At 44.6% G+C, this 13,279-nt stretch overlaps 1 protein-coding gene across 1 annotated transcript in view; it reads left to right on the top strand.

The window, feature by feature from the left end:
* Nucleotides 1-13,279, top strand: part of LOC6525791 — a 51,774-nt gene that overhangs the window by 18,019 nt on the left and 20,476 nt on the right. Inside the window, exon 2 of the mRNA XM_039377633.1 lies at nt 12,716-13,258. Within this exon, the coding sequence (XP_039233567.1) occupies nt 12,725-13,258 (534 nt within the window). The 5' untranslated portion in view covers nt 12,716-12,724. The remainder of the gene's footprint in view (nt 1-12,715; nt 13,259-13,279) is intronic.

Raw genomic sequence — 13,279 nt, 5'->3', positions numbered from 1 at the left:
AAATAACTTTATTTTTATTTTAATCATTTAATATGTAGGTTTATTAATTAAATATGTTTTGAGAATAATTATGTAGCCAGCATCAAGGCGCTCGTGAACTTAAATATATAATTTAATTAACTACCTACTAAGTGTGGAACATACCTGGTCAGTTCCATGATGCACTGCATCCAGACTGGCGATGAGAAACCCACATGGCCGCTGGAACCACTATCGCACACACAGACACACAAACTATTACTTTTACTACCACATTTGAACTTCCGGTCAACTGATCTACGATCTGCCAGAGCGGCTATCCCATGAGGATTGAGTCAAAACTGATTGGGAATTATAAGTATTGGTGGACGAAATTTTTTTTACATTACATTAATTATGTAAATTAAGTAAATTACAATGTATACAAAAAAACTTTTGATATGTTTAATGTTTTGCGTTGAATGTTACCTATGTTTCATGTTGAAAATCATTGTTGCACATTCAATGTTGCAAATTCAATGTTGCTAATTCAATGTTGCAAATTCAATGTTGCTTATTTAATGTTGCAAATTCAATGTTGAAAATTAAATGTTGCTAATTTAATGTTGCAAATTCAATGTTGAAAATTCAATGTTGCAAATTCAATGTTGCAAATTTAATGTTGAAAATTCAATGTTTTATGTTTTATTATAAAAAAAAGAGGTGTTTTCTGGAATGAATTCCTGCGTCTTTCGGTATTTCCCCAACAACAAAAAACAAACAACATCCTGGGCTGGGATGTGCTATAAATCCTTGCACCCTTGTCAATTACGTGGGAGACTCGAATGTTTTACTTTACGCTCCGCATTCCGTCAGCAAATTACAAAATTCGACATAAAAACGCCGGGGATTTAGCAACAAAAAAAAAAGAAGCAGCCTGGAATTGCAGCTAATGGCCATAACACGGACCATAATCCCCTTATTAGGACGCTGACTTTGTTAATTTTTCGTCGCTCCAAAAACGGTGGCATTTGCATTAAATTTAAAGAATTCGTTGGGCTTTATTAGTGCAGAAAGAGTTTATACTTGCCTGTTCCTTAATTTGTTATAGCTAGCTAAGCTAGCTGTGCTTTCCTTTTGAAGGTTGGTGTAATTTCTTAAATGATGCGTTATGAATTCATATTTTAATGACCAACTTTCTCGCTCCTCAGCGAGTTGAGTGCTGGCCATCTTGGAGCTAAAACGTCAGCTAATAGGCTCGAAATTAGCGATGCAATTCAATTAGCTGCCGGCGAAGTGTGTCGCCCAGGGGTTTAAAAGCACCCCCTGCCCCCCATCTACACTTTTTGTGGAGCCCATGCTCCCCTTTTTAGGAAGTGACACAGATGCCTTTCATCTGCGTCCCAAAACTGAGACGACTGGCTGTCAATTAGGCGGGCAACTCACAACTGGCAACCTTGCCACAGTTTCAAGCCTTTTAAAATTGCCCGCCCGCAAATCGACAGCGCCACCCAGTTCCAAGTCAAATGAACTCATTAAACTTAATGAATAACGAGGGAGACGGTAGATGGGCGGCGGCATAACGCTCATGAAACAAAAAAAAAACAAAAAAAAAAACATGAAAAACGAACGAAGGCCCGGCGGCATTTGATGGGCTTAAACGCGACGTGGCTTGACTTGTCCCGGCTCAAATCTAATCAACCTGCGCCTCCACCAACCCTGCCCTGCACCGCAAAAAACAAGAGGTTGGTCAGGTTGGTGAGTTAAGCCTATTCAATTATAATTGAAATAAATACCGTGTAGCCAAAAATATTCCGAGAATTTGGCTTAGGCAACTGATTCATTTACCGCCAGCAAATTCAAATTAAGCGAAACATTCTCACTTCCATTGGCAGTTGAGCAGATTTCGAATTTTGAGCTAGTCTTCCAAGAAGCTCGAAAGGTTAATTGTTATTCCAACTACTTCGTTTGACTCAAGCAATTACATGAAGCGGAAGCTAAGTTCTTCAAATTGATACACAGTTTGGTTTCTTATTAAAATTTCTAAGAATTCTTAAATTGAATTCAAAATACTGTTTAAATATTCTACTTAAAAGTTGTAAATTGCTGGCACCATTGTAATAATTTATGTTAGCATTTCCTGAAATTCTTGATAAGCTTTTATAACGTTTTAAATCTATTAAATTTTAAATTTAAACCGATATGAATGCTGAGTTGGTCAACCGTGCGTATACTTGATATTATTATTTATTTTTCGTGTTTTTCTTATTCTGTTAAATTTATAAGCATTACCTTGAATTTATGATAAGGTACGTTTGTGCTGACTACGATTCGGCTAGTTAGAAATTAAAATGAAATAACTGCATGCATTGCTCAAGTGAAACCCATTCGTCTGGTTAACCGGGCGTATACGTGATATTACAATTTTGTTTTCCGTGTGCCCGCCATCTGTTACTGTGGCTGCTATTGCTGTTGCTGTTGCTGTTGCCATTGCGAAACCCGAGCGAAGCCTTTTGTCAACCGTTTAGAGCTTCCCTCCGCGACCGCCAAGTCCCATTCCCGAATCCTGAATGGCTGAGCAGGTGTAAGATTGGACCACAACTTGAAGTGCTGGTGGTGGTGGTGGTGGTGGGTAGTGGTTGTGGGGCTTTGGAGGCCAAGGAAGCCAGAAAAGTTGGCCGCACGCGCCGTCTGCCCTCGATAGCGCGTCCTGCTGAACTTCATCAATAGTCGGGGCACGCATGTGGCGAGGTTAAGGGCAGGACCCCCAAAAGGGTTGCTCAATTATGCAGAGTTGCCGTCAGCTATTCTCAAAAAGTGTTGTGCCACGTCGGCCGACACCATCATCTATCCAGCCAGCTATCCAGCCAGCTAAATACAACTAGACATCCAGAGGATAACTACACAAATCCAAGGCTTTAAGCACAATACGGAATGCCTTTGCAGCGTGAATTTAATACAGATTCTGGCACTATTTTAATCTGGAAAATTGTTGAAAGCTTTGGAATTAAATTGCAGCAGCCACAATGGGCTTTCACCTGGCGGAAAAACACCTATTATCCTGCGGCCCCAAAATGCAAATGCAAATGCAAGCGCGAACTGCTCTTGGCGAAATCTTTTGTGCGCCACTGTGTGTGCCGCCGTCTATGTAAAAAGTATTTGCCCCAACGCGTAAACAATGTCTGATGCTGCTCCCATTTTATTCACTCTCTCTCGTGTTTTTTTCCCGCTTTTTTTTACGTTTTTCTACGTTTTTTGTGTGTTTTTTTGTGTTTTTTATGCATTGCCCAACGAAGAGGTTCAAGGATTGAGCCAACAGCACGGGCAAAACGAAGTCAAGGCGAGGTCAAGAGTCACTGGCAGCTCCAGATCCCAGATGCTGCGCTTTGGTGCGGTGTAACCTGGTGTTGCCATCAAAGTCGGCATGGCATGACCACAAAGTCCGTACCTCAAACTAATCTCAAACCCCAATTCGCATTTCACGTGGCAACCGCAGTGCAACTTTGGCTCCCTTGCCGGGAATTTGCCTGCCCTGCAGCGATTATGGCCACATCATTGAAACAGACCGCAAAAATCGATACATTCGGGGCTCAATTAGCAATCAACAGGGTCTGTGCCTTTGATGGCTTGGCTTAAGAACTGAGAACTGCCGCAATTTCATTTCGGAATATTTGCGCTAATTTGCAATTAGTAAATTCCCACTTTAAACCTTCCCATTTCTCATTTTCGATTTCCTGTTATTGAATTCCATGGGCAAGGAATGAAAGCAGTTGACAACAAAAAAAAATCTTGTCCCTAGTCCCATCAAAATTAATCATACGCACCGTTGAACATTTTGACGGACAACAAAAGTCGCAAGTTGCAAAAAGAAGCCCGCCTCGATTTGATTACGGTTCGAGTGCAAATACTAAGGTTTTGAGCATATACATATAAACATATATCGGGTTGGACACTGGCGGTCATAAGAATAGCACCGTCTGGCCGCAATTAGGACTTTTGGCTGACGTCTTCCACTGTGACCGCAACTGTATGTGGAATACACCACTTCGCTTGGCTCCACATAATTGTTTGGGCCGAGACGCCACAGGCCATTGACCAAAATCAATGCGCCCCATTCGCCGACGACTTTCCCCTTCCCCCCAGACCACTTCGATTCCTCCTGTCCTGTCTGTTTTCCCGGAATTTCTGTGCCCAAAACTGCTCGTCTAACATTCAAGTCGCTTTGAAATTTTGTTGCTATTGACAATTGCCGGTGGCCAAAACGGGGAAGACGGTGCAGACGGGGCGGCGTTGCAAATTGCAGCAACGAACGGCAAGTCAATGACCCAAGGCGAATGCAGGCCCCAAGGGGGCGTGGCAGTCTGTGGGTGGCCAGGCTGTCGACACACACACACACAAAGTAGGGGAAAAAAAACCTCTGGCACAGAGCTCAGCCAATGCTCTTTGACTGCACACTCAAGTAGAAACTTGTCAATTTCTTCCGACCCGCAGCACTAAAGCGACAAACCCCCCTTAAAATCCCCGCCCTGCCAGTCCATGTGGCCAGCGATCCATGTGCCTCGTCCTCCTGCCCAGCTCCCTTATCCTCGCCCTAGTCCACGTCCACGTCCACGACCACGTGCTCGTCCTCGTCCTCGTGCCCGTTCTCGTCCTGCGGCGACTTGCGCTTTTATAGTTGCCTTGTCTTGTTCAAGCGACGGCAGCAAGTAGCAAAATCAAATAAAAGAAACGACGCCCTGGAATCATCCATCGCCTTGATAAGGACGAAGTGTGAATTCCCTAGGAGTGGAGTATCCACAGCTCATCCATTCCATGCCCGTTAACGCATTAAGATTGCAAAACGATTTGACGCGTCTATTTATGCGTCTCAATCGCATTTTGAGCTCAAGCGACAGCTAATTCGTTTGATTTCCTGCTCGTCATGAGTCTACATATTTACAATACTCATTTAAAACAAGAAATAATACTACTTACTAGTAGTGAGCCTAACTAAAGAGCTTTATATACTGCCTAAAAGTTGATCAACATGTTTTATGAAGTTTCTTTTTACTGAACGATCTTCACTCTCCACTCTATTCGAATCCTTATACTCGACTGCGGATTTCATTAACAGCGCATCCTTCTTGGGCTCCATCGTGGCTCCATTGTGGCTCCATCGTTAGTATGCCGCAGTGGAAGGCGAAAAAATCGATGTTCGAAACGCTTGAGAAGTTGCAAGTTGTGTCGGCGAACTGGCGTGGCTGATTAGCCAAAGGCTTGCGAAATCAATTTCCGCTTAGAGTTTGTCCCTGGAGGAGCAGCAGCAAATGGGAATGGGAATGGGAATGGAGATAGAGATGTAGATGGGGAGCATGGCCTCCTGACTGGAAGCAATTATTGTGAGTGCCATAAGTAGACGATGCGCCATGAGCGAATCATTGAATCATCACCTCGCCCCCGTCAGTCATGCAAAGAAGTATGCAATTATTTGCACGTCGGTCGTAACTGTTGCGCTGACAAACTCTTCCTGATGACAAATCCCACCCAGCTCCAGCTCCATTGCCAGTTTTCCATTTCCATTGCCATTTGTAGTACTGTGCCCTGTGTAAATTGGCTTGATTGAGGCTATTAAAATAATTAGGTTTGCCTGAAAGTATTCGATACCGGGTTCTACTACTTCGATTTCCAATTGCTTGCGCGCAGTGCACAAATTAAATAATTGCGCAATTATTGGCTGAATCTATGTGGTGTCTCTGTTGGCCATTAGAAATGCCATTAATATGGAATCGGCACCACAAACTGCAGGCCATACAGCACATGGCTCATGAAGTGCCAAGTGGCAAGTGGCAACACGCAGTGCCCAGGCGACCAATTGACCCCACAATCGATTCGGTTCGAGGTTAGGGAGATATGTACGTATGCCAAAGGACGAACCTGGCAAAGAGGTCCTGCTAAGTCCCTGGCCAGCGCACATTGTGTCATGCATAGCAGATATGTGATATATGTATATGTACTCCAATACACATTTTCTCTGTTTTTTTTTTATAGCCATAAGCCAGAGGATAGCAATAGCAATAGCAAAAGCAGAAGCAACTGGAGCATTGGGCCGAATTTGCAATGCAGTCACTAAAATAATACGGCGAGTTTCGCAGAATATAAGTTGACTTTCGTCAGTTGCCATAGATATGCAATATTTTCGATTGAGTGATCACTCGAATTTCATAGGTACTGTGTATACTGTGTGTGTGTACGAGTATACACACACAAGGCCACGATATCCTAGGGTATTCAGCAGTTGTGTGCATGTGCTGGTGGTAGGTAGGCGGTATCTGTGTGTTTGGGTTGGTTAAAGTGAGCGAAAACAATAAACATAAAATTCACAAATACACACGCACCCAATGTTTGTGTGTTTCTATGTGTGTGTGTGTGTGGGTGTGTGCTGGTGTTTACAAAGTAGCAGCAACTGGCTTATCAATTTCCATGCACCCCACCAAAGGCACTCCATCCAATTCCATTCCATGGCATTGTTGCCTTACCTTTTTGTGTGTTTATTTGCCTGCTGGCAGCCATAATCAGTCAATGCCGCATCGCACCAGTTGGCCAAAAGAGCTCCTCCAACTGGTGGCTTCTCTCCGGGATGCGAATGGGAATGGGGATGCGGATGGGAATGGGGACTGTAAAAAGCCAGATAAAAGTTTTCAAGAGTTGGGAGCTCTGATGTCGCTCCACTGCTAATTTATGGACGCACCCAGCCTAAGACGCATTACAAGCAATTCGCTGAGGAGGTGGCAGGACATTGCTGGTTATGCACTGAAAAAAAAAAAAACAGTTCGTTATTTATATTGTTGATTAGCAGACACACTTTTAGCAGAGCACCTTAGTTAACAACAGTTTATCTTCAGTTCAGAAAAGCAACATATTTAGTTCGCTTATGTTTCAGTGTATAGAACTCCGCACTCCAAAGTTTGCTATGCATATTCATAGCTAACTAATGCTTAATCCTTTGCAAGTTATTAAATTTCCGAATGGATGTACATATCCCTGCTGTTTCGCGCAGTGTACAACGCTAATGCCGCATATATCCGCCATTCAATTCGCTGCCACTCGCTGCTCGTTCTACATGACAAATTTTTATGGGCAAATAATTTGGCTTTCTCTCTCGTTGATTTTATGGCCCAGTGGGCGTGTGGGGCCTGCTGGGGGGCGTTGGGGCGTGGCCGGCTATCAAAATCATTTGTTTGCTAATTAAATACACTTGCACGTTGCGTGCCGATGAGCGATTAACTCGCTTCTCACTCGCTGATGTGTAGCATACTTTTCAGGTGGTGTACAAAATTAATTTTTTTTTTTTTCGTTTTATTTATTAAGTGAAGAATCCGTACATCATAATATTGTATCTTAACATCACAGGGGAGAAATATTCTAGGGGTAACCAAACACTATATACAAATTAGTGAAGTAGGAGCATATATACATAGCAGTTTTTACTGCTGTCCAAATGTCTTGGCAAAGCCTTGCCTTTTGAGTCGTCTCAGAGGTCGAGCGGGGATAAGACGTCTTGCAAGAAGGCTGCTATGACTCTGTAGTCTGTCACTGTATCGACTTGTGTGTCTCCCAATTTGTTCCTCAACTGTGTAGAGATTGAGGTCCTTATGGAGTGTAGAGTTCCGTACGTACCAGGGGCAGTTGGTTATTTGTCGCAGTGCTCGATTTTGCATCACCTGGATTCGTTTGTAAACAAAATTAATTGACTTTCAAATGACGGACGACGAGCGACAATGGCGAATTTCCCATTTCCCATTTCCCGTTTCCATTTCCCGTCCGGAAGCATTATTTAAAATGCATGAAACGGTTGACGAAAATAAACTGAGTGTTAAGTAGAACTGTGTACCACTACACTGCGCGGGAAATTGCAAAACTGGCATAATTAACGCACACAATTTGGTGAATTTTTTAATAGATTTCTATGGGCTTCATGTTTACTGCTCATCCAAATAACTATGTATGTAACCATGTCTGTGATATGCGAAGCGTTTTTGACTTGCCATCAAATACTGTGACCTGGCTTTACGTTGTCAGAGATAATAAATTAGCACAGCAGAGGGGTGCTTGAGGAGTTCGTTGTTCCATTGATGCAGAAAGTTACAAGACAGAGCATAAGTACACCTCAAAACACCTTAAATGAGTGCTCTTCTACTGCAGCAAGTATGCCAAATACCCTAGTTTTATATGCGAAAAAGGTGCAAAGAATGTTTTGAGACAGCTGAATATTGGCAAGTGCACAATCTGCCCTCGCAAGCATTTGATTCGCACTTACTGCGCTCACTAATTGGACATGGACATAGTTACATGGTCGGGCCAAGGCCAGGAAAATATTCAAATATATCAGATATAATTCATATGTAAATACAGCGTGGCAAAGGCACGCACACAGATGCCGATGCCGATGCAGATACAGATACAGATACAGATACATTTTCACATGCAGATACAGATACATGCATGATTCTGAATGGATTGCACTTTAATTAAATCGAAGTGGAGAAAGCAAGCTGGGATTCACATGCTAGATCGATTTTCCTCAATTGTTGTTTCACGGCTGGTGACTCCAGTTTCCGGAGCCTTCCGGTGGTCAAAAGCGGAGTACCATTGCTTGCTCTCCAAGCATATTATTTGTGCGTAACAATGGAGCAACGCACTTGAGCATCTCGCTTGGCATTTAATTTAGCGTTGCTTAATTAGGAAAGTTTCGGCAAGACGACGCCGCCATTCGGTGTTGAACAGGCGATAAATAGGGGGTGGTGCTAGTCGGTGTGGCGCGTTGGGTGGAAAGTGGGTGTAGAAAAGTGGGTGGAAATGGGGGGAAGGGGGGTGGAAAGGGGGTGGAAAAGTGGGTGGAAAGTGGGTGGAAAGGGGGTGGATATGTGGGTGGAAAAGTGGGTGGAAAGTGGGCGGAAAGTGGGTGGAAAGTGGGTGGAAAGTGGGTGGAAAGTGGGCGGAAAGTGGGTGGAAAGTGGGCGGAAAGTGGGTGGTTGCAGGTTGTTTGCCGAGTGTCGGGGCAAGTGCGCCGACCTTGAGACACACGCGGCCAAGTAAAGTTGCTGCCTGTCGCTGACGCTTGTCACTTGTTAAACGGCGCAGGAGCGTAGGGGAAATCCGTATTAATTACTCGGACGATTAACTAGCACCAAGTTAGTTGCTATAAATAACTGTGTTATGCGCCACAGTGAATAAACAAGGGCCCTGTGCACGCTGTTTTGCATATTCCTTCTGAATAATTCCATTTTCCAGCCAGGATCCTCAACTTGAAATCAGTTATGTGAAACACAATTCGGCAAGGAAGATCCACTAAATTGTATGCCAATTATAGTTCAACGGTGAGCTGTAAAGCTTTAGGTTTATAAATCATCCGGTAGTTGAATCCCTGGGTATTTTCAAGATTAAGAAGGATACATTAGTAAATGTGATAATACCAAACCCACGCAGTTTTGCAGAACTTTTCCTGCGTTGCTGGCAGTCAACTCCGTCGCCTAATGACCAAGTAAATCGTGGTGCTGAACCAACCGGAAATGTGATTGATGCAGTGCATCTCCAGTTGCGCCCCTGGTCCTCGGGGAATTCGCGCCCTGGCAAACTTTTGCTCTATTGACTCCACTAATGCGCTGGCTAAGTGGGTGTGGGTGTGTGTGTGTGTGTGGGTGGTGAGCTGATTTGAAACCAAAAGTTTCCTTACCTAAACCCGCGACTTGGCGACAATGCAGCCACAGCCAAAATGACGAATCCGAATCCGAATACGGATTGGATCAGTTTCCCGAGAAGCTGAGGGCGCAGCCACAAGCCGCAACGCGTTGTCTATCAACATTTTAGGCTAATTGACGCGCTGGTTATAACCATGTTACCAAAAGGGGGGCGGTGGGACGATTGGGCGGTGGAGGGCGTGGCGTGGGCGTTGGTTGCTTCGCTGGTATCGCAGCCACATCAAATGTGGCCCAGCGATCTGCGAGCAGTCGACGAGGAAAATGAAATTATAACTTGCCGCATGCGGCACAACTCGACTAATTGACAAATGGATAATGCTAGTCCCACGACGGGGCTACACTGGCAGAAAGAAGGATGGATGCTTGGCTGCTAATTGAAATCCCACACGGTCCGGCTACGTATCCGGGACAGAATACGGAATAGATAAACAAGCCATTCGAATGGAACACACTGCTGCAATGCAGCTATGCAGCGCTATGCAGCCCACCATGCAATTGGCGTACCCAAAGGAGACCTACTACTACATACATATACATACCCCTTACTCCGCGCAAGAATCTCCAAGGAGTTGCCCATAATAGACTCCACCAACACACACTACACCAGTGCACTGGTGTTTGCACCGCCAGTTCCTGGGAGTTCCAAGGGGGGCGGGAATGGGTCCCGAACTGGGCCGCACATGTGAGCAGCATATAGATAAAGTTGTCCAAAGGGCAAGAAACTACTAATGTCTGGGCAGGAGGCGGTGGATGTGGAAGTGCATGTGGATGTGAATGTGGATGTGGATGTGGAAGTGGGCACGGGGTGCATCTGCCAAATGGCATGTTCAAACAAAATTAGGCGCGGCAAGCTCCGTCTGTTGTTCCTGTTGTTGTGGCGCAGTACGGGTCATCAAACCAAGTCGAGATTGCAACTGCATTGCGAACAGGGTGTTTTGCTTGCCAAACGCAATTTAAAATCGCATTTAAGTTACTATTACCTTCTAGTTTCTTTTTAAAGTATAGTATTCTTTATAGTATTCATAATCTTTCCAACTTCTTAAGCCATCTTTAAGTCACATAGCAATCCAATATATTTGTATATATTTTAGCTGCCTCATCTTGGCAGAAAATTTAATGCTTAAAACCTGAAATGGCAAAATCTCTTGGTATCCAAAGCAATTTTAATGCGTGGGACCCCTTCGGTATTTCAATTTAAATGCGGTTTTTAAGTATTTCCTCGGAAATTACATTGTGAGTGCAAAAGGTAAACAAGCGCGAAGTGCCACAGGCTGATTTAACAGTGGGTCCTCCATAAATGCTACCAAAATACATGGCCATAAGCTGCACAATCAACGATTCATTAAAGGCAATTTAATTCGAGCGTTTTCATGTTTGCGCATTCCATGCTGCAGGCACCCTGTTTTTTGTTCGTTTATTCGCCAGTAACGAAAATATTTTTCAGCCAAGTGAAGAAAAATTAGCAACAATAAATTGAACGGAAGTTGAGCTTGCTGCTCAAATTGAAAGTGGGCGCGAGAGGCGGGAAGGGCGAGAGGGGGGGGGGGGGGGGAGTGGCGGAAATGGCCAAGGGGATTCCCCGGAACAGGAACTGGTAAGCTTCGGAAGAAGCCTGGGAACTGGGAAGACTGGCAACGCTGGGCACCCGGGGGGCGGCTCAGTCTGGAGTGGGCGTGGCATGTTTGTCTGTGGCTGCCACTGCGGCCATACGGTCAACACACACGCAACACAATGTGTGTGTGTGTGGTGGCTACGTGCCACTTGCTGTTTTGTGTATGTCCTCTGCCAGCTTTGCCGTGGCTCCTGACGACTGCCTTCTGTCTAGATTGAAATTCCAGACCTGGGCCAAGAAGGGGGCGTGGCACAACGCCCACAGTGCACAGGGCGAAAAAGGTTGCAAGGAAATGCCTTCACAATGATACATAAATTGGAGCCATCATCCAAAAATGGGAGTCCTGTTTGCAAGCATTTTGCTTGTACTTATGCATAAGGTCATGTCTTTCGCATCTGCGTCCTATAAGTTAGCAACATAAACATTCACTTTTCTTTGCATTATTATATTCTGTACATTTTTAAGCTTTTGGATCTATTTTAAGAGCGACTTAGGGTATATTATTTCGCCAACGGAGGCAACATTAACCAACAGGGCTATATTATGTATTTTTGAAGCAAGCTTCGAAATTGGCAAAAATGTGTGCTTAAGCCGGATTAGAAGAAGTGTTGGCTTTTGCCAAAACAAAATATGTAGTACTTGGATACTTTGAAGGTCTTAAAAGCCATCGAGTGATTAGCTTTTGGAATTCATCTAGAAACAAAACGTTTTGCAGACTCTCATCGAACTAAAAACACATATACAAGTATACAAAGATAGCTACCACATGCATTTTGGTAGTTCGAGCTTTTGGTTATCAAGTGTGCATTTCCTATGTATGGCACTGAAAGTAATCCGTAGTCGCTCTTCTTGATTTGTCCACCTGCAAGGAAGGACGTGTGGTTGCGGGCGATTGTGGCAGGACGTGAAGGACGAAATCGGGACAGGCGTTGCATACAGATTTTCAATTTCCATATCGTTTTCCCTGTACGCAGGCAGCAGCAGTTGGTTGCTGTCGCTTTTCCATGGCTTTTCCGCTGCGTTTCCCCACCGGCTCCTTCCTTCGGCAATTTCCGTTGCAAATGCTGAAACAAAGGAAAAGCAAACATGACAACGGAGCGGGAAAACTAAACGTAACTGCAACAATCGCAAAAAAACAAGAAACAAAACAATGGAAGAACAATGAAACGACGAATGAATGAGCGAATGAATGAATTGAGTGACCGAATCGCAGGCGGCGAAAATGTCACTTACCAATTGAAATCGCACAAAGAGTTTAAGGTTTCAATGTTGATAAAAGGTTTTAATTTTAACCAAATCGTTAAGCTTTCTCTTTTACTGCAAGATTTTCCCATATAGGTTTATATATAAGATGTAACATACCAAATAACCTAAGAATCCAACTATTTCCCTTGACTTTCAATTGCAGGTGGTAAGGATGTCGCCAGCTGAGCAACTTCGCTTGGTCGGAGTATCGGATGCCTACCAGTTGGCGGCGAGCAGTGGAGCAGCAGGAGGAGGAGTAGGAGGCGGTGGCGGCGGCGGAGGAGTGGGAGGATATGGCGGCGTTGGAAACGGAGGAGATGCCGGCGGTGGTGGTGAGAAAATGAAGGAAGTGCCCGACAAATATGTGACGGCACTGTCCCACTTCCTCGACTGGCATTCCAATGGGACGGTTGACATGGAGCGACTCAGCGGTCCCATCCTCAAGTCCAGCATCAAATCGGTCTACTGGCTGTTTCTCATCCAGTATGCGGCCCTCGCCCTGCTGGGCGTGGTGCTCAATGTGATCATCGTGGTGTACATCATGTACCATCGGCTCTACAAGGATGTGACCCATGCGTTCATCATCAATCTGGCCCTCTGTCACTTCGTCCAGTGCGCCCTCGTCCTGCCCGTCTCGCTGATGGTCATGCTCATCCAGAACTGGATATTTGGCCAGTTTTTGTGCTTCTTTCTGCCCATGCTGCAGGTGAGTGTGTAGATGTATAGC

This window comes from Drosophila yakuba, chromosome X (assembly GCF_016746365.2).
Source record: "Drosophila yakuba strain Tai18E2 chromosome X, Prin_Dyak_Tai18E2_2.1, whole genome shotgun sequence".
Classification (NCBI taxonomy): domain Eukaryota; kingdom Metazoa; phylum Arthropoda; class Insecta; order Diptera; family Drosophilidae; genus Drosophila; species Drosophila yakuba.
The sequence above is the reverse complement of the archived record's forward strand: the minus strand, read 5'-3'. Positions and strand labels throughout refer to the sequence as shown.